Source organism: Pongo pygmaeus, chromosome 5 (genome assembly GCF_028885625.2).
Source record: "Pongo pygmaeus isolate AG05252 chromosome 5, NHGRI_mPonPyg2-v2.0_pri, whole genome shotgun sequence".
NCBI classification, from domain to species: Eukaryota; Metazoa; Chordata; class Mammalia; order Primates; family Hominidae; genus Pongo; species Pongo pygmaeus.
This window is the reverse complement of record NC_072378.2, coordinates 123,711,390-123,738,717: the sequence shown is the minus strand read 5'-3', so window position 1 is coordinate 123,738,717 and position 27,328 is coordinate 123,711,390. Positions and strand designations below refer to the sequence as shown.

At 34.1% G+C, this 27,328-nt stretch overlaps 1 protein-coding gene across 4 annotated transcripts in view; it reads left to right on the top strand.

Annotated features, from left to right (window-relative positions):
- The window catches only part of TRDN (triadin), a 421,845-nt gene that overhangs the window by 97,915 nt on the left and 296,602 nt on the right, over nt 1-27,328 (top strand). For 3 of the 4 annotated variants that reach the window (XM_054492187.2, XM_054492188.2, XM_054492189.2), the window contains exons 5-6: nt 9,440-9,499; nt 23,849-23,908. In XM_054492187.2, coding sequence (XP_054348162.2) covers nt 9,440-9,499; nt 23,849-23,908 — 120 coding nt within the window. Of the gene's footprint in view, nt 1-9,439; nt 9,500-10,682; nt 11,303-23,848; nt 23,909-27,328 lie in introns of those variants that run through there. The other variant, XM_054492190.2, reaches the window with a different exon arrangement.

Genomic DNA, 27,328 nt, shown 5'->3' with positions numbered 1-27,328 from the left:
TCAGAATTCCAGATTACCTCCTATCTCCGATTTGCTAAATAACAATCTCTAGGGGTCAAGCCTTAAATAGTTGAATTTTAGAATCTCCACGTTATTCTAACTAACAATCAGGGTGAGAGCCATTGCAACCCAAAAGAGTAATGCTATAAATAGGGTATTTTATGCATCCTGAGGCCAGTGAGTTAGACAGTCGAGGACAAGTGAATAACTACATAATTTGTTTACACACAATGACTAGTGTATATAAATCTACTGTTAACAAAATCCCAAAACATGAATGATAGGGTGCAAACTAAGTTAATATATATATCACTGTCGCATTGACCTAAGCCATTGGAATAACTATTGATAGTTGATGCTCATCATCTGAACATATCAAAATTTTAAACATGACAGATAAGCTTAATGAATGCAATAAGGAGGTATTGGTATTGTTTCCCTTTCTGCTGTTAACCAGCTATGGTCAAGTCACTTCAGTGGCTCTCAGTTCTCACACCTGTAAAACAAAACTGCCGAATTTACTGATGTCCAGGTCTTTTCTAGCTATGATATTTTACAATTCTGTGATTAAATTGTGATGCCATACATTGATAATTTTATCAAGAGTTTCATCTGGACTAGAGCTTTGAAATTCAAAGCATGGCCCATGGACCAGCAATGTTAGCATCATATGGGACCTATTTAGAAATGCAGAATCTAGGCTCCATCTAGACATATTGAATTAAAATCTGCCTTTTAAGATCCCCAATGACTCTTATGCACATTAAAATTTGAGAAACATTGATCAAGACAGTAGTTTCACTTTGGACTGTGGTTCTGAAATTACCTGAGAGTTTATTTAAATTGTAGATCTCTAAAAATTTCCTTGCCATGAGAGACAAATTAATAACATTTGAGTTGTAGTTCAGGAATATGTTTTAAAATCTCCCCAGATAATTCTGATGTACAGACACATCGGTCTTATCTAGCACATCATCAAATATGAAACATGCTAACACGGCCAAAATCTTACTCAAATCTCCAAATCTGCAAACTTCACCATTGATGATCTATAAAAGGTATTATTTGCAGTCATTTCTACCTCTGTCTGGTTTATGTACACATGGGAAATGATATCTCATTTATAGATGGAGAAAATAAAATTCGAAGAGAAAAAATGAATTAACCTGAGATAACAAATTTAATGGCAAAAATGAGATTAGGTAGATATCTATCATCTTAGTATATTTATTTTGAAAATTTTTAAGAATCATTAGTATACAGTGTTGAATCTATTATTTTTTCTGGAAAAAGTTCAGCTTATCTTACCAAGTAATCAAACATGATAAAATAAAGATCCAAAATAATCTACATTTATGGGCTTCAACATCTCTGAAAGAAACTGTTCTTAATATCTTCTTATCACTGTATCTGGGGTGGTTGCCCATTAAGTCATACACATACTAGGTGCTTCAAGGGGAGAGAATATTCCTTTTTATAGTCTTCATTAATGGTGAGTAGTACACTTTCCCCAGAAATATTTGTTTACCAATCAAACGTAAAAAGTATTAGAAAATCAAAGAATGTACAGATATCTACAGATAATCTGGAATATTTATCTAAAGTATTAATAATTCAGCAAATAGCTGTGTTTGGCATTATTTAATTAACCAATAAGTAGATAACAAGATTTGCTTGTTCATCTGTTACAATTAATCTTTTGTGCTCTAATAACAATTGGCAGATTCTTATAAAGATTCTATGTTTAAGTGAATAAATAATTTGATTTTTTTAATATTAAAATGGGAAATAATGTAAGAAGGCATTTTATTTTATCTGGTGCTTGCGAGGTATCTAGAGAAAATATAATAAGAGGCATTCTTTGAAATACACAACCCTTATAATAATTTAATAAACAGAACTGTCATCTTGAAAGAATCAGGATGATTGCCTTGGTGACAGAGATTATTCTTTTAACTTCTTGAATCTGTCATTTGAAAATCTTCAATTGATAACATTTTGAATTTATTAACAGTTTGCCATATTAATAGAGAAAAATTGCATGCTTTAAACTGGCCATGTAAGTCTTAGACAAAATTACAAACTATCTGTCTACTCAACAGCAAGCTTTGGTATGATTGTAAGTAGATAAAAACTATCATGAGCAAAACACATGTAATATAACAAAATAATTTAGAAATACGTCACTACAAAATCAGCTCGTTCATAGGACTCACTGACACAATCTATTTTCACTAATTTTGGTTCCACTGGTTGTTGCTACTACCAGCCTTCTCATTTTGAATACCTGTGGCCTCTCTTCCCAGTTACATATGGAAGTTGAGCTCAGAGAGTCTGGGGAAAATGTATTGGCCTGATGATTACCATTGGCACTGTGGTAGACATAGACCTTATGTAAACATTTTGACAGAATTAAATGGCCTCATGAGGAGGAAGAAAAACTAATGAAGTGAATCTTCACTTGGAGTTTGGTGAAGTTTTAGAGATTACACCCTTTGAGTAATTGTATGTTCCTATGGGACATTCAGCACATGTCATGAGAACCAGAAAATTCTCCATTATACTTGAAAACTCTAACTTGGACTACCAGGAGGATCATTAAAATCTATCCTTATCCTCTCAAATGTCCAGCATAAATATATTTAGTAAAGGGCTAAACTTTGTAATTTCTGCATATAGAATACCATAAATATAGAGACAAGTGTTATAAGACAAAATAGAATGTAGATTATCACTGAAATACCATAATCATTAATAAGAAATGCTAGAGAAATGTAATAATATTAAATCTGCAGAACAAAGGGAATAGAAATTTTAAGTTCCTTCCTCTAAGCTCGGTTTTAAATCTGGCTCTCAATTTTTTTCTGTTGAAATAGTTATATTTTATTAACATTTTATTATAGGCATAATATACTTACTTATAGTTTATCTAGTTTTTTTATGAGCATCTATAAATTTTGAAATAAAGCAATGTTAACAACATGCTTAATGTCCTTAATATAATTACAATTTAGCTTTTCAGTGCTCTAGAAAAAACAGTACATGAAAAAAATTTCTGAAATATAAAAAACTTTCAATTGTTGCAGTTGTTTTTCTGTTTTCCCTTTTATTTTTCTATTTATTTTGAGACAGGGTCTTACTCTGTTGCCCAGGCGGAAATGCAATGTCACCATCATGGCTCAGTGCAGCCTCAACCTCCTGGGCTCAAGGGATCCTCCTGTCTCAGCCTCCCAAGTAGCCGGACTACAGTTGTGCACCACCACACCCAGCTCATTTTTATTTTATTTATTTATTTATTTATTTATTTATTGTAGAGATGGGGTTTCACCATGTTGCCCAGGTTGGTCTTGAATTCCTGGATTCAAGCAATCTGCCCAACTCAGCTTTCCAAATTGCTGGAATTACAGGTGTGAGATACTGCACCTGGTCAATTGTTGCAGTTTATAAGTACCTTTGGCCTATCTTATTTCCGTAAGTAGTAAAATCTTGCAACTTTCCCGTGTATTTCTAATAGAAATTTAAAATATTTAGAAACGAAATATTTTTTCAAATTTTCAAGTATAATCATTTTAGTAGTTAAATAGTATTTTGAAAGTTGTATCATAAAAAACAAGTAAAATATGATCCATCACCACCTTCTAAAATATGCAAGAATTGATAACTCATAATCATGGTTGAATATTTTTTCAAGTAGTATGCATTTCTCAAGTGGCTAATATATTCCAGTCATCATGTTAGGCATTGAAAATTTAATGTGGAACAAAATAGACATAATTCTTGCCCTCATCAAATTTAGTTATTTAGTGAGAAAGAGAGACAAGTAATAATAATAGCTGGCATTCACATGATGCTTACTTGACACAAACGATGCTCTAAGTGTTTTACATTTTAACATATTTTAATCCGCATATAATCCTATCTGGTAGATACTACTGTTAATCTTATTTTATGGATCAGGAAACGAAGTTCACACAGCTAGTAAATATGGAAATCAGATTTGAATTGAGCAGATTGACTCCAGTGTTAATTTTCTTCAACATTAAGCTGTATTTTAATGGATGTCAGAGATGCACATATTTTTGTATAGATCTTTTAATAGTTTTATCTATGTCTACATTTTCTTATTAAAATGCATGATATTTTAATTATATTAGTATACTACAGATTTATAACATCTTTCATATGATGATTATTTAAATAATTAAAATAATTCTTTACAGATCATTGGAATCCTGAAATAAAGAATAATCTAAAAATATGACTAGTTTTTATTTATTCTCAACACCATAATAAATTATTATAACTCCTCCTCTGTTTGGCATTGTACTTTAGAAAAACAGTCTGTGTGAGGAAGATATATTTCATTGCTATCGCCATTGAATGATAAACCATGAAAGTCAGAGTTTAAATTCTCTGAGTTCCTTAATGAAAGAAAGTTGTAAATGCCTTTAAAGCCTAGTATGATAATGTTTTCTTTGGATTTCAAAAGCTTTTAGTCTTGGAGTGAGAGATGAATAGCGATAAGGATCTAAGAGGAGATACTACTTTTTCCTCCCTTATCTTCACTCCTACCTCCCTACCAGCCACCAGAAAAGTGTTAGGGGAAAGTCAGGAGTAGTAAAAGAAGTAGAAATACACTTCCTACGTTCTTTGAAATTAATTTGCCCTTCTCTTAAATCCTTCAGTGCCCTTGAAACCATTACTGACACCGGCAACTTTAGTGGAGTGCTAATTCTTTCTTATTAGGCAAAGCTACCAGTGACTCAGTAGAACAAAGGGATTTCCCTTGGTTGCCTCCCAACACATTAAGATAATTGTAACTTTTTTTCCATGTCTTTTTCCCTTCTTCCCTTCTCAAAATTCAAATAGAAACTCATAACCTTTAAGAATTTATGGGCAGACTCACAGCTGGATTAAGATACTTTGACCTCTGTGCTTTCTAAGACACAAAACAATTTTTAAGATTTACCGGTTACAAATATGGCTTATGATTCCAACTAGCATCTGGTGCTGAGACTTAACACCTTTTCAGAGACATTGGACATCCACCTAATTGCAAAGGACATATATGTGGAGGTGAATAATGACTGCCTTGCCTTTCTTCTAAGTCTCTTGTATCCAGGTTTGGTTCAGGTTTAAGTGAACTGGTCCTCAAAAAGTGTCATGATGTTTAAGTAAAATTTTATGCTATTATACATTATTTCATGTTATATTAAGTGGAGACATTCACCTATCTTTGCAAATTATTAAATAACCAGAAGCTATTTCTATATTAACATAATATAGAAAACTTAATTTTATTTGAAGATTGTTGGACAATAAATGTCCACCTTTAATGACTCGAATCTTTTAAATTTGATTTTGCAATTTATACAAATATAGCCTTAGCTGGAAAGAGCAGTTGAAGGTAACCAATCAGGCATTGCCTCCCTGTGAGAAAAATATCTTTCCAAAGTCTAAATTAGTAACATGTTACTGAATTGGACAGGAGCTTGAATGGCCATCATTTCCTGGCTAAAGTGTAAGGAGACAAACTGGCACGCCATGTGGAGGCTTTACTGTATTCTGACATCAGATATCCACAGTCAGTGACACCAATGATGGAATCCAGTCCCCAAAGAGAATGCAAAGTTGCAATAAAACATGCAAAGAAACATTTAATTTCTCCTTAAGTCTGAATCATCAGAAATAATTTTTTGTCTTCCTGAGCAAAGAAATGTAGGTGTGTGTATGTCTTTACTAGTTCTGCTGTGTTTTTCTATGCTTGCCTCTGTAGAAATATTAATATTTCAGCTAAAAATAGTTGATAATGTACCTGTAAAACAAAAATCTGCCTATGGAAGTTTGTATATTTTATTGTGAGCTCTAGAGACTTTACTGTATGTGTATCTTTTTAAAAATGGTTGACCTCTGCTTACAAGACAACTGCCTGCATCTGCCCACAGCAGTGAGGTTGTCTTAGTTTGTTCTAAGGCTGAAGTGCAGAATCAGGAAAATAAAAAATGAGGCTTTCCCTATGAGATTGATCTAAGTTGTAGAACTGGGTTGCATCTACTCTGCTTACCATAGAGTAAAAAATAACTGCTCTGAAATAAATTGCCATTTTTTTCAGTCTAATTTTCCTTTATTTATTTTTATTTTTGCTTAAGTAAAACTTATTGTGAAGCATATCCAACATGCAAGTACTTACCTTTCACTTTAGAGTTACCTCCCTTTCATGTATTTGGGAAAGGGAGATAATACATTTATCCCAGCCTTTCCCTTCTCCTGAGTGGTGGTCTTGACCCTAGTCTTTGAGATTTGTCTTTTTTTTTTTTTTTTTCAGGATGGTCCCTTGCTCATTTCAGTTGCTACTACCTAGCACTCATTCCCTTTGTCAGGATATGGCTGAGTACACAAGAGCTAAGAGGAGCAAGGTAGCTCCTGCTAGTACTTCTTTCATCTGTTTTCTGATGTGCCAACTTACACCTACCTTGCAGGAAACCCTACTATGATCAACAAGGACTGTCTTTCTAGTCCCCAAAACCACCACTACTCTGTCCAGTCTTTTCTCCAAAATCTAAGTTAGACTAGGAGGCTCTGACAGGATTTTTTCAGGCAAGATGGCCTTCAGCACTGGATTCTATGGAAGAGTCTAACTCACGTCTTATTCTCCCGTGTGAGCTCCAGAATCCCTTCTTTATTCTTTTGAATGGTCAGCTGGTGTCTGTGGAAGACACACATGTATATACACACACATATGCACACACCCCTACCTCTAAAAAAATATTATTCTAAATGACAATTTTAAGGCCTCCCCATTACATGGTGAATGTAGCATTCCATGCAATTTTTCAATTTTAAAAATTTCATGCCATCTCTATATTCCAATTAATACCTACTGGGAGTAAGGAATGATCTCTTAAAGGCAACTCCCTTAGTATATCCAAAGACCATCTAAATCTTTGATATTTTACTTGCTTTATGGACCTGAATTAAATAAATCACCAATCTTCTTCATAGAATCTGTTGGCTTGGAGAGGAGGGAGCAAGCGAAACAGTATTGACAGGAGAGAATATCAAGTTTGTTTTTTCAGTTCATTTGAAATCAATTTGCCTCTGTGGATGACCTAAAGTTTTATAAAGGTCCTTTGCTCCCCCTGGGATTAGACCTGCATTAGACCTGTCTAGTAATAATATAATAGCAGCCACATATGTAATTTAAAATTTTCTAGTAGCCACATTTAAAATAGTAAAAAGAAAAATATAAAACTAATTTTAATAATATATCTTATTTAATTCAATGTATCAGTCAGGATTAAACAGAGAAGTAGAACCAGTAGAAGATTATGGAGGTACTTTTATACTTTTAAAAAATTATTACAAGGAATTGGCTTATGCGATTGTGGGAACTGGCTACGCATTTTTGAACCCATATGACAGGAAGTGAGGAAGGGAGATTCACAGGCAAGTTGAGCCTGGAAGCTGCCAACCAAAGTTGTCATTCACAGGCAGAATTTCTCCTTTTGCCCTGGGCAATCTCAGGCCTGTTTTTAAGGCTTTCCAAAGAAATCAGAGAAGCCCATCCAAATTATACAAAATCTGCAAAATCGTCTTACTTAAAGTCAACTAATTAGTGATTTTAATTACATCTGCAATATACCTGTGAGCAACTCTAGGATAGTATTCAATAAAATAACTTGGGATAATAGCCTAGCCAAACTGAGCCATTAATAAAACCATCACACCCAATATGACCAAAATATCATTTCAAAATGTAATTCATATAAAAATTATTAATGAAAGATTTTACTTATATTTTATTCTAAGTTTTCGTAATCTAGTGTATATTTTATACTTACAGCACATCTCAATTTGGATTAACCATATATCATGTCCTTAATATGCACAAATATCTAGTGGCTACTGCATTGGATAGTATAGGTCTAGACAGTGATAGTGATTACTCTGGTTATCATGTAAGTTTAGAGCAGTGGCTCTCAACTAGGATTCATTTTGCCCTGTAGGAGACATTTGGCAAAGTCTCTGGACATGTTTCATTGTCAAGATTGGGAGGTGGATATGGGGGCTACTGGCACCTAAAAGGTAGAGGCTAGGAATGCTGCTGAATATCCTAAAATGCACAAAATAGCCCCTCCCCAAAATAATGCTTCACCCAATTCAAAATGTCAATAGTGCTAATGTAAGAAACCCTGCTGTAGAGTAAAATTTGGAGACTAGAGAAGAAATAAACAAAATGGTGAGAGAGACAGGAAGATGGGCATTTCCTATATCATTTGGAGATATTTCCTTACATTTTGGATAATTGTTTTCAGAGACAAGAATGAGTGCCTTACCTGTTCACCTATCTCCATCACCATATGCAAAGTCAGAGTTGAGATAAGAGTGATTAGTGACCCTGTAAATAGTAAGATAACTGATTAATGAGGAAAATTAGGAAGAAAACCTTCACAGTGGTGGTTACCTCCTTAACAGGTGAATGAAAGCTAGTAGCTGTCTTTTCTGAAGATATTTAGGGTGTTTCTATGGTTGATCTTAATTTAGCAGACTTTTGGAAAAATTACAAAAATGCAAATGCAAATTTACAAATGGAGAATTTAAAATGTGTACAGTAATTAACACCATCTCAGACCATCTGTGGAATAAAGTTGTGATAAATAAATAAGTAAACCTCATTAGCATTTTTCTAAGAAAAAACATGATATTGAAGATTAAGTCACTTTTCAAAGGTAGTAATCATATTTGTAAACTCTAATCTCAAATTTACTTCTATCCAAATTAACTGTAAATTCAGAATTAACTCCATTTTCTTAGCCTTGGCAATGTATGTATACTGAAGCTGGCAGAAAATTGAATATATTTGCTAAAATCTGATGTTTAGAAAAAAACGTACAACTAACTTATTCTATGAAATGTGTCATATCTGCTTGCAGTAATTGTTGGTTAAATGTAATGCCAAATGCTGATTATAAACATAGCTTAGAGTCAATACTTCTGAGATATATTTCCTATTAGATAGTTGTTACAGTTCATTTCACAAATTCTTAATTTAATATGTAAAAACTCAATCTTCCTAAATCTAAATCACATTCTTATTAAGGATTCTTAATTTGTTTTGAGAGTAATTGAAATAAAAATAATTACAGTTTGTGACCAGTTTTAGCACTGAAAATGGTGACAACATAGCTCTGTCTATTAAATGTTTAAGCTTTTCCAAATAACTCTAATTTTGAGATAACTCCAATTTTTCCCTTATTTCAATAAATAAGTGATTTGTTTAGCAATATGTTACAAAGACTCTTTTAGACTCCAATAAACTTGTTAGTGACTGTATAATAATTTAAACTTTGTGGTAGGTTTATGAAGTTTAGGTCATAGCTATGGCTTAAATTTTATACATTTTCAGAGTTTTAAAATTATAAATTCTATTTTTTCTTAGAAATACACAAAGATAAGACTGAAAAACAAGAGAAACCTGAAAGGAAAATACAAACCAAAGGTAAACATTTAATTTTATGTTTATTCTTCATTTAGATATACATTTTTGTGTATTCATATGGGAGAAAAATTTTCATGTTTAGTGTTTTTTGTAACATTTTTGATATTAAATAAGTAAATTTACTCCTCAGTTAATTTCAGTTATAAATGTATAAATAACATAAATAATATTTAATAGTTGGAATCAAAGTAACTTCAAAATGTGTAACAATTTTTAAATTATTTACAATTACTAAGAGAGTAGCTCAAATACATATTGACTTACTGAGGAAATAATTTTTTTTCTTTTAAGAAGTTACCGTAACAAGTCAGAGTTTATTTTTTTTTAAACTGAATTCCTTCTGTCATGCAATATCTTTACAATCTTTGGTGTAGAAATGCAGAGTCATTATATGACCTCATGGCAGAGGTCATGTAAGAAAGCCCGGCTCTCGTGCACAGCCTCAAGAGGTAGATGGACAGTGACAACATGATGATTAATATCACTTTCAACTGAACTGAATCCAGTGACGGCAATCTTGCAGCAGAAGCAAATTAAGAAAGGCCAGCATTGTCTTGCTCATCTTATAAGCATAACTTTTCTGTGGGTGACAGAGATAGTCATAAAACTTTAAAGAAACTAATAGGAAGCAAGACATTAAAAAATATATTCTTCTAAGCATGCCCAGGCTTTCCCAATGGTCAGTTTCACATGATTTTGAATGAGCCAGGGCAAAAATAAAGATCTCATAATAACTATATTTGTATAATGAAGACAGAAAATGAGATAATTCATTTCTGAGATAAAAATGGAATTTTATCCAGTATTTACTATGTCATAAACCAGCTAATGCAAAATTATCTGTAGTAAATACCGCAGTTGCAGACAGCAAATTTTCAAATAATAAAAGTACCAATTAAATTATGGTAGCACGTGAATTTATATTAATACAATGCCATGTTGTTGCTGTTGTTTTTAAAATATACTTCATGTACTTTCTTTTTGTGAAGGGCTCAAATCATTCTACAGATATTATGTCTTTAATCCTAATGTTTGAATTCATTCTAGATTGGTCAGCCAATTCTTCAACAATCAGAACACTGAAGCTCACTCAGTTGAAACCTATTTATATTTGTACTTAGGAAACTAATGTCTCCTTACTGTTCTCTTTCCTTTTTTTGGTTCTTAATTCCTTTGGTCATAGAAGTTGGACGCAGCTCTTGAGTACGGATTGACTAAGCGAACCATGACTGAACTGGCTCTGTGTTTCTATCTGCTGAAGGTTAAACGGAAACTCAACTGGTTCCACACCATTTGGGTCCCTGCTGTTTTTTTTTCTTGCAGACTGTGCTATTGATTTAATAACAGTGCTGCTGGAGTGGAGGTAGTAATGCAGATGGCACCATTTGCATTTTGGACCTGGCTGTATTAGAATTCTGATGTCAAAGACTGAGCAGTGGGCTGTAGAGTGGGTTTATTAAACTAGCAAGTCTTCCATAATTAAGACAGTGAATTTGGCTGAAGTCTAAAATAAATTTCTCAAAGACTGAGCTGGAGATTATTAACCTGAATATATTTCTTGAGTAGACCAAATATGTTTTGTGAAAGTAACTATTTCTCAAGAAAGTGAAAGTAGAGCTTTAGTTGCTCCACACTGAGCTGGAAATCAGAGACAGCTTATGTTTTCCACAGTTTTTCTGTGTGAATATGAACAAAAGATTTCACTTTATTGCTTAGTTTCCTATCTGTAAATGAGGTAGACTAATGCCTGCTCTTTATTCTCAAATAGTTCAGTGAAAATAAATGTTTTGCTTTACAACTGCTCTTGTATGTAGATAAATACTGTTTTCTGTATGCCATGTTCCATGTCAGTTATGGTTGTATGTGATGGATAGTTAGGAATTTAAGTTATTATCAAAGCATTTTGAACCCTTAAATAGTTAGGAATTTAAGTTATTATCAAAGCATTTCGAACCCTTAGAAGAAAAGATACAGTATTTGAAAGGTAGTAGTAGTCTGTGATGATTATAAATGAGTCAATAAATATCTGAGTCTAAAAAGATTCATTATGCTCAAGCTGGTGTGTTTTATGGGATGACAAAAGATTTTTGTTATGGTGGAAGCTAGATCACATTCTATTTCTCTATAGTTTTTTTCTCCTTCAAGGGACAATATGATATTCTAAAAGGTTTTAGAAGCATGGAACTCATCGGGAGAGCCTTGGGAGTCTACACCTATATAATTGACCCATCAAGTAGGATACAAAAAAAAAAATCACACAGAATATGTAATCCCACAGGATATATATTCCTAAAACAATTCTATATTAATGTGTTAACTAATTGATTTTATAGTGTCAAATAATGAGTTTCAATTCTGACTCTTTTTCTTAAGAAATTAGGTACTTTTATAGGCATCCACATTAAATAATTTTACTTTATCATATCAAGCTAACTTTTATTTCTACTTTGTCCCTCTGTTTATTTTGTTTGATATTTTCCTCAGGGAAGAATGCAGCAGTTTATGGAGCTAAAGAATATACCTTTTAAATGATAACTAGGCAATGAATACTTATTATGGTTTTAGGACACAAGCTCTGACATGTTAGTTAAGGTTTACCTTGAACTAAATTAACCTTGGATTTTTTCCCATAAAAGAGGTAGGAATTTATTTTATTTTATAAATATAATCAGAATACTGTATGTGACCAATACAAGGTCACATACAGTACCTCATCAAAGAGGTAGAAATTTATTTTATTTTATAAATATAATCAGAATACTGTATGTGACCTTGTACTGAATTTATATAGTAATATAGTGGAACATTACATTTGCTTAGAAAAAAATTCCAACCATAATTTAACATTTTTTGTGTTACCAAATATCATTAACTAAATTGTGACTCATATAAATGGCCCCTGGGGAACAGGCAGAATGACTTAACCACAACGGAGTAGTTGTGAGTACCAAGCAGAGTGCTCTAGTACAAGTTACCTCCAAGAACGCTGATTTCACATTAGGGTGATGGTTTTAAATTAAAGTTTTTATAGGTCAAAATGATCTTGCAGAATACAATCATATTTAAAGCTATATCCAACAATGGATACCCATGGTCAGATGTAGGTCCACATGTTGAATGGTAAGAAATGTTAACCAGTCTTCTCTAGCAGTCAACAGTCTGAGTTTGCTTTGTAATCATAAATAACTCTGCCCACAGATGTTTTAAATAAAAAGATATATACAGACTAACTTCAAAGAATTAGAAAGAATGTTATTTGTCATAAATAAAAGGTCCAAGTCATTATTATTAAAGAACATTTCCTTAACCCGTGGTAAATACTCAGATATTCTAATTAATAAATAAACTAAGAGCATGGTATGTGATTTTCATAAAGGGTGATATTACCATAACCTTTTTCTACTTTTAGAAAGGTCTTTAATTAAATTATCTGGGTTAGAATCCAAATTTGGTAACTTCTGGCTATGTGTCCTTGGGCAAGATAATTAATCTTTCTTTGCCTTTATTTCGTCATCTGTAAAATGGGGATGATAGAGTTGTCATAAGGATTAAATAATTATGAAATGTACACATAAAATTCTTAAAATAATTATTGACTAATTTTAAACAGTAACTATCAGTTAATTAATTAATCATCTTAACCACCTCTAACTGGATAAGTGAGAGTCCCTTACAGGTTTCTTATCTGAATTCCTTTTTTTCTCTATCTTTAGTATCATTTGATATCTGTCTGATCATAGGCTGAACAAATATAAGATGTGTCATCCCAAGTTCCTGTAACAACACTAAACTACTTTCACTGCCTTGTCAGTTCTATATTTGTGTTTCCCTTCTTAAAAATTTAATATTGTATGAGTGTTTATCTACTATGGATGAAATACTATATGTAATTTTTTATGTCTAATATTTCACTTAATCTTCATAGAATAATCTAACACGGTAGATATAATTCCATTTAAGAATACGTAGGTTTACCTGGATTCAATCATTGTGTCAAGTTTAGTAATTTGTAGAGCCACATTTTTGCCTGTTATCTCTAACATAAGAACATGTGGCTTTTCCAGTATATCCTATATCCAATTTTCTTTCTTCTTTTTGTTCTTTGGTGCCTGCTGAGTCTGTAGCATCAGAATTTGCTCATAGCCGTAGGATCTAGAATTTGTCTCTGAAACCCTGTGGTTAGAACCTTGCTTCCTGCTGGTTGACCTCACTGATCTGCTTGCATTTGTACATATCTATCAGTTCCTAGATACCATCTCTGTTCTCTTCCCATCAGTCTGTGTGCCATGTAGCCTGATTCTAATAGCTTATTACCTAATTCTAATAGCTAGTTCTATTACCTAATTCTAATAGCTTACCTGTATAGTAGACACCATATAAAGACGCATAGACTGTATGCACCTTTAAATCTCCTTTCCACTATTTTCAGTCTTAACACAACTGAGAAATGAGATGTGGCAGTATTTATCTTGGTAGATATGTCAGATGGCTTGTCATAGGTGTACTAGTTTTCGGTGGCTGCTGTAACAAATTACCACAAACTGGGCCCACCTGAATAATCCAAGATAATCTCACCATCTCAAGATCCTTGACTTAATCACATTGCAAAGTCCATATGTATATGTAACATTCACAGATTCCAGAGACTAGGATATAGTTATGCTTTAGAGGGCCATTATTTGGCCTATTCCACTGTCTTTTCAATAAATAAACTTCAAATCACCAGATCTAATTACTTAAGCAGCATCCTGGAGTCAAAGGATTACTTAAAGGCCCTGTTTAGAAAGAAGTCTTGACAAGCATGCATACCAGTCAGTCAGAGTTTAGAGGGACTGATAATTACATTAAAAAATACAAGTTTTTTAAAAAAACTTTTAGATTTGAGGGATACATGTGCATGTTTGTTACTTGGGTATGTTGCATAATGATGGGGATTGAGCTCTTCTAGTGCGTCCATCACCCAAATATTCAACATAATACTCAATAAGTAATTTTTCAAGCCTCAGTCCCCATTCCAATCTCCCCATTTTTTGAGATCCCTAGTGTCTGTTATTTCCATCTTTATGTCCATGTGTACCAATTATAAGTGAGAACATGCAATATTTGATTTTCTATTTCTGAGTTAGTTCACTTAGGATAATGGCCTCCCGCTCTATCCATGTTGCTGCAGAGGACATAATTCCATTCTTTTTTATGACTGAATAGTATTCCATGGTGTATATATACCACATTTTCTTTACCCAATCAGCCACCGATGGACACTTAAGTTGGTTGCATGACTTTGCTACTGCGAATAGTGCTGTGATGAACATGTGAGGCAGGTGTCTTTTTATATAATGATTTTTTTTCCTTTGAGCAGATACCTCATAGTGGCATTGCTGGGTCAAATGGTAGTTTTATTTTTACTTCTTTGAGATATCCCCATACTGTTTTCCATAGAGGTCGAATGAATTTACATCTCCACTAACAGTGTAGAAGTGTTCTCTATTTTATGCATCCATGACATCTGTTGTTTTTGACTTTTTAATAGTAACCATTCTGAATGATGTAAGATGATATCTCAATGTGGTTGTGAGTTGTGTTTCTCTGATGGTTACTGATGTTAAGCAATTTTTCATGTTTGTGAATAGAAAGATAAGAGTATTTAAAGATAGAAACCACAAAATGGCAAATATTACCAAGTTTACAGTTCATGGTAGAAAAATAGCAGCATTATCACAAAGACTTTTGTATATCTTCAGATATCAGCATAGCAAAAGTAAGATGTAAAGTTACTATGCTTATGGAACTCAGGTTTATGAAAATTTCTGAAATTTCAAAATTTCATTATTTGAGAGATCAGAACAAGTCAGAATAACTACTATTTTTGCTTTTTCCTTAGGCAGCAAGATGAGTTCTTTTGTTTTTTGGTGGTATTAAACTTTTGTTTTGTTTTTGTTTTGCTTTTCTTACTATATGTGAAGAGCTTAGTCACACTGACAATAGGACACAGTTTGTGTATGGCCAATGTAGTGCCATCATTCCCTTAAGATATAAATTCCTCATTAAAAATGCATCTTTAATGTGCACTATCTTAAATAAAATCTTAAGAATGTCGTGAATATCCTGAGTATTTTCTTAATTGGATAATCCCTTAGCATTTTATTTAAGCTATCAACTAATTTAGGAGCCCATGTAGTTAATTAATTTTGATATTTGAAAATGCTGAAGGTATAGAATATAAAGTCTCTGAGCCTTCTTATAAAATTCCCACCTGACTTTACACAGGTAACTAACAGACTTCTTTCATCTAATGTATTCAAGCCCATATTAACATCTATTGCAGAAAACATCTTCTCCTGTCTGTATTCTTTGTCCTAATAACTGACATCACTGTCCACCCAAATTATTCATGCTAAACATCTAGAAGCCATTGTTGCCAGGGGTGGTACTCAACCCTGACTGCAGTTTAGATCACCAGGATAGCTTTTAAAAATATATATCCATGTGCATACTCCATCCTGGGACCATTAATGTTTGAGAAGTAATGCCAGGGTTTGGGCCTAGCTGCCCTAATGATTCAAATGAGTAGCCAGGGTTAGAATCACTGTCTGTTGAACTCATGGCTTAGAGTTCAAGTATATCCCACAGTGGTTTCTTTTGACCAGCCAGTGTTTTAGATAATGAGCGACTGGATGCCTTTAAGTGGGGCCTGCACCCTCTGTTTACGACAGTCTCCACCACTGGGGTACATGTTAATTTACCTGCCTCACCTATGAAGGCATTTGAATTTTAGTTCCTGCCATAGACTTCTTGTTCTCTTTCAACACCAAAGCTTGTCCCTGCCATAGACCTCTTTGTCTCTTTCAACACTAGAGCTCAACCCTACTTAGCTCCTCTTTACTATAATTTAGTCTACTTTCTCTCTTCTCAAACTGCTATCTTCTCCACAATCATCTCTCAATTAAATTGTGACAGTCACTTCTTAAGTGATTTCCCAGCATTAACCCCTCAGGTCCATGCTAATCCCGTCTCTTATGGGTTTAAATTCATTTGTTGGTGCCCCAGTTCTAAGAGATAAAAGTGACATTTTCTAACCTGGCATATAAAACCTTCCTCATATGATCACTGCTACCCCTACAACATTCCAGCTTCATAGTTTATCACATCTTCCCTGTTCTTCTACCTCCTTACCAAGCTTTCCCACAGATACAGCCTACTCCTCCCTGCCACCCTTAGCACTCCAGACCCCACTGATGCCCCCTGTACTGCAGGCAGGCTGAGCTGTTGAGTGGTCCCTGAGCAGGCTTTGTCACTGTCTCATAACTGTGCACTTTTTTTGTATGCTCTCTTCTCTCCAGCCATCAAGCCCTTCCTGTGTAGTCCCTCGGCAAAAGCCTGCTTATTTCTTTGATTCTCATATGCAGTGTCAGTTCCTTTAAGAAGTCCCCACTGCTGTTCTTCACTGGGGGCATTTAAGCGCTTTGTCCATGCTGTTCCACCCCAGCTTTTGCTCTTCCAAGCACTTTGACAACATATTTTAATTGTGGGTATATGTTGATCTAACTAACTGAGGGAGGGAACTATGTTTGTCTTCATGTATGTTCTAGGGCAGCCTTCTGTTTTGTTATCCATGAACAAAGGGATACGGGCTCATAGTCTCTCAGGTTTTCACCAGCTCTGAATTTGTATGCTTATAACAAATTAAAAATAATTTTAACATCTAACAGAGTACCCAACACACTAAATAAGTACTGAAATAATGATTTAATTTGTAAATGAAGTATTCTTCTGTTTTGTTAGTCTCTACTGGATTCCTACAGACAACTTTGCATTTGACATTCCTACAGACAACTTTCCATTTAGCTTTAATTAAGCCATGGTAATTTAAGTCAAATTTATGTGGTTAATGGCAATGAACAATTTCATAGTAAAACAAAAACTTTCTGTAATATGTAATCTGAAAACACTCACACTGAAACAACAAAAATTATAATAATACAGATAAATATGGATGATTTGGAAAATGCACAAAAAAAAAAAAAAAAGAGGAACCGCACCCCCACAATCCAATTATCTGGAGAAAAATAGTAATGTATTTCTAATTTTCCTCTAGCTTCCCCTCCTTGTAGTTGTTTGTTTATTGTATATTGCCTTATTTTTTTTGCAATTGTGAATTTTATTGGTAATATTAGATAAGATGTTAGCTACAGTTTAACTAATAAACATGTCAATTTACTTGTAGAACAGAACAAATCAGAAAAGACAGGAACCCAGTGGTAAACATATAACTAAATATGTGAACTTTTTCCAAGAAGGCTCCTAGACAATAGGACGGCCCCGTAGGCAGGCAGAACAGTAGGTTTCTTCTACATCCACTTGTATTGTCAGGTGGTTGGGTGAAAAAGTAATCTCAAAAATGGAGAAGTTTACTTAACAGAAATGTATACTGGAGAGACGGCATATGGTCAGCTTCAGAGTGGGCTAGACAGCGGGAATAGGGTGTATTCTGGCAGGCAGATAGTGTAAATGGAAAAAGTGGTCACAGCCACTAGGTGATAATACACATCCACTTATTCGCAGTACCTACTTTGTGCCAAACACCATACTGGGCACTACAAATTCCATGATGAATAAGATCCAGTTAATGATAAATTTGAAAAAGTAAATACACAATTATACCACATGTAGTAAGTACTTCACAGAGATGTCCTCGAGGAGAGACGTAGTTTGGGGTTTGGCAACCTCAGTTGTTGAGCAAGTTGGACTGCAGTTTTCTGGAAGGACCTCAGAGGAATTAGTGGGTTTTGGTTCAGGTGTGGACTCTGAAACTTAACTGAGAAGACACAAAAGCTAAGCTGAGGTCAGTCCTCAAGGAACCAGGTGGGAACTTGGTTCAAGGGCTGCAACAGAAGTCTAATTATTACTATTATTATTAACATTAACCTTAATATTACCTTATTGAGGCCAGAAGTCCAAAGTCAGGGTTTCCACAGGATGAGCTTTTTCTGAGGGCTGTGACGAAGAATCTGTTCCATGCCTCTCTCTTGGCCTCTGGAGGTTTGTGGGCAAGCTTTGGGGCCTTGTAGATGAAGTTCTCCAATTCCTGCCTTCATCTTCAAATGATGCTCTCCCTGTGTCTCTGTCTTTTCACAGGATATGCATTCCCTCTGTGCATATCCTTCTCTGGACCCAAATTTCCCTTTCTATAAGGACATCAGTCCTATTGAATTAGGGACTAGCCTCATGACTTAAACTTGGATTGTCTCTGTAAAAACCTTATTTCCAAATAAAGTCACATTCTTAGGCTCTGGGGCTAATGACTTCAACATATATATTTGGGGAGACACAATTCAACCCATAACAATATCATATGCACAAAAAAAACAAAGGAATGTTTTTAAAAAAGGTGATTCAGAATAATAACACTGATTTGTCTAGAACTCCTTCAGTTTTTGGGAAACAACTGCAGAATTGGAATCATAGTCTGACAAGGGATTTAGCTGATGGTGAGGCTCAAAAGTCAAAATGCAATCAAATACATTAAAATGTATTTAAATATCCTGAAGCCCTTTATAAAAATGCTCTTAAAGCCCACAAATTCATTTAGCCGTCCTGTACTGTATAAACTTTTACTTTTGTCTTCTCTTAGCTGCACTTAATTAACTCCTTAAAGTACAAAATATATTTTCTTTCCCTCTCTGGCAATCATGAAAAATAAACCTGGACAGGGAAACCAGAAGTGCACAAAGCTATGCATCACAGTGTCCATAGTGAATGTTCACTTATGAGAAAGCGATTACAGTTCTTACTATGGCTATGTAGCCCCAGGAGAAGGGGAAATTGTCCATACATTTAAATTGAATTTGAAAATCAAACTAATATTTGAAAATTATAAAATATCTTTTGTAATTTAATGCATAAGTATCAGATTAGCTTTACAAGTTTGGGTAATTTGCCTAATCTTCACTTTAATAGGTAAATGAAAGTACTTTTATTATGAAAAAGAAGTATGTGCACTATTGAAACGTAGATCACAGATAATGTGCTTGGAGAATTCGATCAGCACATTTTGGCTCATGAGAACAAGTTTATAGTCTACACAGAACCTGGAGCAGATATGGCTGCGTAGTTTTGAAGGAAGAGTACTGGTTTAGCAATTAGATAACTACATTCTTTTCCTGGTCTGTCACGGACTCTTATGAGCATATTTTCTTATCCACGGACAAAGAAGTTGAGGGTGGTTACTTCTTATATTCCTATCGGCTCTGAAATTGAAATTGCATGCTTATATTAAAGTTAAAATAATAAATTCTTCCTTTAGGAAAAATGGGTAATATAATATTTGAGAAGATTTTTAGCTCAATATTGCATTTCTGTTAAGTTCATGATTGTCTCTTAAAAAGCATAGAGATCATCTTGCCTTACCACGGAACTGAACTTCTGCAAATTAGCTACCAAAAATAAAAAAGAAACATACACACAAAGACATACACACTAACCAAGAGATCTGGCCTTATTGTTTAATGGTGGCTGAAACAGAATTTTTTTTAAGGGTTTAAGATGAATGTGTATCATGCCCTTTCATAAAACATTACAAATTAAAATATAGATATATACGAATTTTATGAAGCTGTTTGCAATGTTCACCTACTTAAAGTCTATAGAGTATTTTAGCACTAATACCTAACAAAAAAGCACAAGAAATGTGAAAATGAGAGGAATTAGTTAAAAGAAAAATCAGTAAAATTTATTACAGGTAATGATGCTCCTCAAAGATTTTTTTCTGTTAATAATGAAAAGGTGTAATGCTTACCTGATTATCCATCTTTTTTTTTTTTTTTTTTTAGTTGGGTACTCAAGATTAGTCATATGCAGCAGTCTAAAGTCACGTATGTTCTAGAGTTCGGTTAAATTGATTTGCTAACCATCAATTGAAGAATGTAGTAGCCTATACAAATCAGTACTTTACAAATTTTGGCATTACAATTTTTGATTTTCAACCTAAGAACGGGATGATTAAGTAAAGAACTCTGATAACCTGGCTCCCATGATTTGACCCCAAGGGAGTGTTTTCCCTGTTAAAAAAAAAAAAAAAAAAAAAACACAGGGTCAGGCAGATTATGAGCTCTGATATACTTGAGAAAAAGACATAGTCTGCCTGGTGACTGCCAGGGTCAAAAACAAAAACACAGAGCACAGTTTGGGGAGGGCTGGAAAGGGGCCAGATGGGAGGGTGAGAGATGTGCTTGGGTCCAGTTGAGCTGAATGTTCTGGTCAGGGAAAGGTCAGAGTCTGGGCAAGGGCAGGAACAGCAGGCCCATGCCAACTCAGATGCCAGACATCAGGGCCATTCCAACTGGTGGATTCCATTTGTTTTTAATTATCAGCATACCGAAGGGACTTTTGTTTCTTGTAAATAAGGATGACAAACAAATTAAACTCTAGCAGGTGCAAGAAGCTTATTCCGTCCTGAGCTAAAAACTGTCCTGGCTAAGATATAATTTGCCAAATAAGGCTGGTGACAAGGAGGTACTCTTCTTCCATATGAAAACTCCTGGTTGTGGGCTCTAAGCAGAGACGCTCAAGCGAATGCAGCTGCTCTATCAGGTGATTTTTATTTTAGAGTGATTACCAAGGCAGTTGCTGATTGTTGCATTGCTGTGTTGAAAGTCATTTCAAAACTTGGTATTTGAGCACAGTCTTGCCAAAGTTTGAAGTTTCTGTCCAAGGAGCTTCAGTGGCCGTCTGCCATTATGAACAGCTCCCTAGGGCCCAAGGGTCCAGCTGCTTCACTAAGAAATGTTGTGATGCCATTTCTGAGGGGGATAATAAAATGCTAGCATACAGTACAGGGTCTGTAAATCAACCCTTCAGCTGGGAGGAACTAGATTTCTCCCTAGGGTAACAGGAATGAGGCATTAATATGCTAATTTCAGTCCGAATGCAGTCCCTTTGCTCTTTTGATTTTGTGTTAATTCTCCCGTTTATGCCTTTGCGCACGTCAATCTGAAAATCCTTTAGTGGAATGGACAACCAGCTATCCAAGGTGGGTGAGTCCTCATTCCTTACAGAGACAGAGACACAGATTAGGTGTTCCCCTGCGGGTCTTTCCAATCAGGGCTCTCAAAGTACAGCTTATCTCACACAAACTTGGTTCCCCCCCAGAGAAACTTTAAAAGACGCTTTGTTTGTGCCAAGATTTTCTCTTGGTTTTCTGCTTAATTAATAGGGATTCAAAGGAACCAAAATAAACCATTTGTGGTCAGTATGAATAGTGATTTCCTCGCCTTATTTTGTGAGCTATTTATATTGAACTGAGTAGCTAATAAACAACTAAAAGAACCATTAGATGTGGAAAAAAAATAATATCTCAATGTTTTAAGGTGAGTTTTTTTCTCCTTTTTCTCATTAGGTTTTAATTATTTGAGAAATTTCAATAAATTGTCAAAAGTTTCACATAATTGGAAGCAAGCAGTGTCTATTATAGCTCTACCACATCATCCATAAATAGAATTTAACTAGATGATAAAACTAGCTCTTAGAATATTTTAGAATTTCACTTATTCAAAAATATTACAGAGTCCACTATGTGATTGAGACCTTGTGATGACCTGGAAATGTAAAAAAATAAAATAAAATAAATATGATGTAGCCCCTAATTTCATTTACTGAGTAGAGATACTAACAATATCAATATTATTATTGAATTGCTGAAATATAATTATATACATGGTGCAGTTGGTGAATGGAATAAGTAGAGATCAAAGAAAATGTTACAGAGAAGGAGGCATTTGAACCAAGATGAAAGAGTGCATGGAATAGGGAAAGGAAAACGGATGAATGTGGGTGTGGTAATTCTAGGTGGAAGACACATACAGGCAGAGACATAAAGGCATCATGAGGGCATGTGGTGTGCTTATGGAGCTACTAGCATTTAGTTATAATGAGAATATAAAGTTCAAGGAGAAATTATTTGTAGATGACATTGGGTTGGTAAACATGGGGTTGGTATGCAAATGTCAGATCACTAGAGCAGTAAAATATTTTTATTTTGATATAGCACCCACTATGTGACAGATATCTTACTAAGCAGTGAGGAGGCACTAATATTTGTAACGGAGGAGTGAATGATATCGAATTTTCATGTTAGAAAGGTTAATATGAGATATAAAAATCTAAAATCCAAAGGTTCAAAAGAAAAGTCAGGATATTATAATATTATGATAGGTATAATAATATGCCCAAAAGAGACATCCTGCTTCAACTTCTGAATTGGAAATTGGTCTCTTCCCCTTTTCCCTCCTAATCTCTTACTAGGCTAATTTCTTCTCATTTCTCATACTCTTAAATGTCATTTCTGCCAAGGGCTCTTCCCCTAACAAACAGATTAGATTAGGTCATTTCATACATCAACATTCCACCTTGCATATTTTCTTCATAGCAATTTGACTCCCTGCAGTTACCCATCTTTGTAATTATTTGCTTAGCATCCACTAGTCATTAGCTTATTGACATCATGGCGACAGGAATGAACCCTATCTTGTTGAGGAGAGTCTTTGGCACATAGCAGGTGTTCTTTCTATATTCTTGTGTAAATAAATGATAGTTACGGAAAATAATATTGGATAAAAGAAAATGAGGAAGAGGAATATTAAAAAGGCATGATTGAAAGAGCGTGGTAAATGAATGAAAAGGAAAAATAAAAAAAGACAAATTGGGATGAGTCTCATGTTTCTAGCATGGATAATGAATAAGAATTATGACTAAGGTATGGGGTAAGATTATGACTTAAATTTTAGTCCTGTTGTAATAATTGATGAGATCACTGCTCATATTAAATTAAATTTTATTTTTGTTGAAAAGATTTGGTATTTTATAGTCTTATTCCAGTATATTTTTTAAAACATTCAGTGTGGAATGTTTCTGTAGAAGATTAACACATACTATTTAGGTTGATTGTTCTTTGCTTCAAGATCAGAAAATTATATCTCTATATTCTCGTCCTCATATTTCAAGCATTCATCCAATATCAAAGCCGGGATCCTTTGGCATATGACATGATAATTTTTTTTAATTTTCCAATTATTTCAATTAAAGATTTGGAAAAGCTGATGGGGGTATTCTTACCTTTGCAATCAGACTTGGTTTGAGTACTAGTTTGTGCTTGGATATGAAATAAAAATAGGAATAAGAAATAAATCTATAATTATCTTGAAGTTTAAACCTCTAACTACATAAAATCTGAATCCAGTTAAAGGAAGATTTCTAAAAGTAGAAGATAAGTTTTGACATTAAAAACTGCCATGCAAACATCTCCTCATTTATTCCTGTTATTTAAATGAAAACTATTTATCTGTTTCTTTTCAGTTACACACAAAGAAAAAGAAAAGGAAAAAGTAAGAGAAAAAGAAAAACCTGAAAAGAAAGGTATGAAGTTATTTTATTACTATTTTAACACACTGAGTCCTTTCCCATTGACTTCCAACTCTTTACATTCAGATTTTAGATGACCACGCAGTTTTACAAATTAAATTAGGTTTATTTTCTCAGAATAGAATCTGAAAAAAGGAATTTCTGGATTGAGAGAAATAAAATACTTAAGACTGTTAAGAACTGTTGAACTGAAAAGTGGTAACTTTCCAGAAATGTTGTGTCAATTTTTCCTCTGGCAGTTTTGAGACTGCCTTAGCCAGCAATAAGGATATTATATCAGAAATACTTGTCAGTTTGATAGGTAAGAAAGTAGATCTCATTATTGTAACTTGCATATTTTGATTATCTGTCAGATTGCTTTAATTTCTAATTGTTATTTATTTATGTAGAATAGATAATAAGTTCTAATTGCTCAACACATAAAGATACTTTGTGAAAACCTTCCTCTCACCTTGCTCCCAGCCTACTGGCTGCCATTTCATGCCAAACCCACATACAGTAAACCACTCGTGAATTTTACATGCATCCTCCCAGAGCTTTATTATGTGTTTTCCAGATAGTACGTGTTATTTTCCTCCCTATTTTTACACAAAATCTAGTATGTCCTATAATCTGACTTTTACAATATAACAATATATCCTGAAATATTTTCATATCACTAAATATTGTCCTCATTCTCTTTAAAAAGCTGCATAGTGTTTAAATGAGAATGTTCTTCCACTGTATTTTTTCCTGATAATCTAGTTAATTGTTAAAGTTAATTTTATTTTTTATTTTATTCATTAAGTTCTTCATTTCTAGGATTTCTGTTTGGGTCTTTCTTATGATATCTATCTCTTTACTGAATTTCACATTCAGATCATGAATTATTTTTCTCCTTCCTTTGTATTTTTTATTTGTGTTCTCTTTTTTTCTTTCTGAGTTTCCTTAAGATTATTATTTTGAAAGGCATTTCATAGATTTCCCTTTTTTGGAGGCCTGTTACTGACGTGTTATTGTGTTCCTTTGAAGGTGTCATGTTTTCTTAGTTTTTCTTTCTTCTTTTTAAATTTTACTTTAAGTTCTGGGATACATGTCCAGGTTTGTTACATAGGTATACATGTGCCATGGTGGTTTGCTGCACCTATCAACCTGTCGTCTAGGTTTTAAGCCCTGCATGCATTAGGTATTTGTTCTAATGCTCTCCGTCCCCTTGCCCCCAAACCTCTGACAAGCCCCAGTGTGTGATGTTACCCCCGAGTCCATGTGTTCTCGTTGTTCACTCCCACTTATGAGTGAGAACATGCAGTGTTTGGTTTTCTGTTCCTGTGTTAGTTTACTGAGAATGATGGCTTCCAGCTTCATCCATGTCTCTGCAAAGTATTTTTAACTGCTTACTATTTATAAGTTGAAAGATTCAAATATGGTTTTTAGCAATGTATATATCATGTGTAACTGTTCACACTCACTGCCCATTTCTCCTAATGATATGTATGTGTGTGTGTGTGTGTGTGTGTGTGTGTGTGTGTTTTGGGTATGTATACCCTTCATCTATAACTTATTTTCAAATATTTTTCTGAGTTTGTTTTACAGTTAATATTATGCTTTCTGTCTTTGTGAATGGACATGTGTGAGTTCATATATGTATGTATGCATGTGTGCCTATGTTTAGATTCTTGAATTTTTAGGTGGTTAGATATGCTGACATTTTCTTGTGGTGTTTCTGGCTTTGAATCTTCATTCAAGAATTAATTCAATAGCCACCAATATATTCCTCAAGTTTAAAAAAGATTGTTTTTTTGTTTTGCGACAGAGTCTCACTCTGCCACCCAGACTGGAGTGCAGTGGTGCAAACTCGGTTCACTGCAACCTCTGCCTCCGGGGTTCAAGAGATTCTCATGCCTCAGCATGAGAACTACAGACATGTGCCACCACACCCAGCTAATTTTTGTATTTTTAGTAGAGATGGGGTTTTGCCATGTTGCCAGGCTGGTCTCAAACTCCTGACCTCAAGTGATCTGCTCACCTCAGCCTCCCAAAGTGCTGGGATTACAGGTGTGAGCCACAGCACCCATCCAAAAAACATTGTTTCAAGTTTTAAATTTAACTTTAATTCCTCAAAAATCCATCTCAGTGTATGATACAAAGTAAGATTCTAACTTAATTTTTGCCATTGTTTTAGGATGGATTGTGTCTAGGATAGCTGGGCCAGATTTCAGCTGATTTATGCATCCAGAGTATGCATAGTCTGCTGAAGTTTTTTGTTTTGTTAAACACTCCAGTTAGATAGAACACATTATGACATTTAGGAATCAGATTAGTTGAAACATGCGTCAATATTTTTTATGGTATATTTACACTTGAAAATACCAAAATCTCACAAATCACCACTGAAAAACTTACTCATGTAACCCAATACCATCTGGACCCCAATAACCTACAGAAAAAAAAAGAAAATTTCAATTAAGTAATTGTTATTTTCTTCATGTTTATTTTCTCATCTTATTTTCTTCATGTTCAATTTCCATGAACTTCAATACAGCCATCTCCTTTTTCTGTTCTAGAAATAGGTGACCATTTCTTGTCTGATATTGGGTTAAGGAGAATTACTAGCACTAGGCTCTGTGTATTCTGACTCAATGAAATAATCTGCTATTTCTTGTGATTTTTTTTTTTCCAAACTTTACAGTAGCTAGATGTTTTCTGTTAAAAAAAAAGTTAGGAATTTTTGCCCTTAAATTATAAGTGCTGCAGAAAAAATGTATTCAAATTGAAAAGCAGAAATAAAATGCTGCATTGTAAGTGCTCTTTTATTTACCTTATGCCAATTAAAGGATGTTTGCTTTTTAGGAGATATGTTATTATAATGTAGTCCTGTGACCTTGTTTGAATAGTGCCTTGCTTAGCCTAGCATAATGCTCCTTTTGTTAACATTGTCTAATCTATTACCCATAATCCCAAGTGGTAGTGGAGGTGCCTGTGGGCAGGCCTGAGTGGTGGAGAGGCTGAAACTCTGGAGGAGGAGGCACCTGGTCTCTCAGCAGCTCTGCATCTGTTAGGGGTACTTGCTCTTCAACTAAACATTAGGCTTTCTGAGGCTTAAATAATCTCTCCAAGATTCTGGAGGACACTGTTTATCAACTGTATTTAAAAATAATAGATTTTTAAATACATATTTTAAGCATTTCTTAATGATGTAAGTAAAGCTGATGTACATTATTACTATTCTTGTTGTAAGTTGGAGAAATGGAAATATGTGGAACTAAATTTTTCGTCTAGCAAATCAATGCATACACTTTGTCAACTGCCCAATTAAATCTCATATTTTACTACTTAATTTTCGTAGTTTATTTAATTACCATTGTTATTCTTGAAAAAATAGTATGTAAATATTGAAAAATGTATGATGATTTGGGAAACTACCAAACAACACAA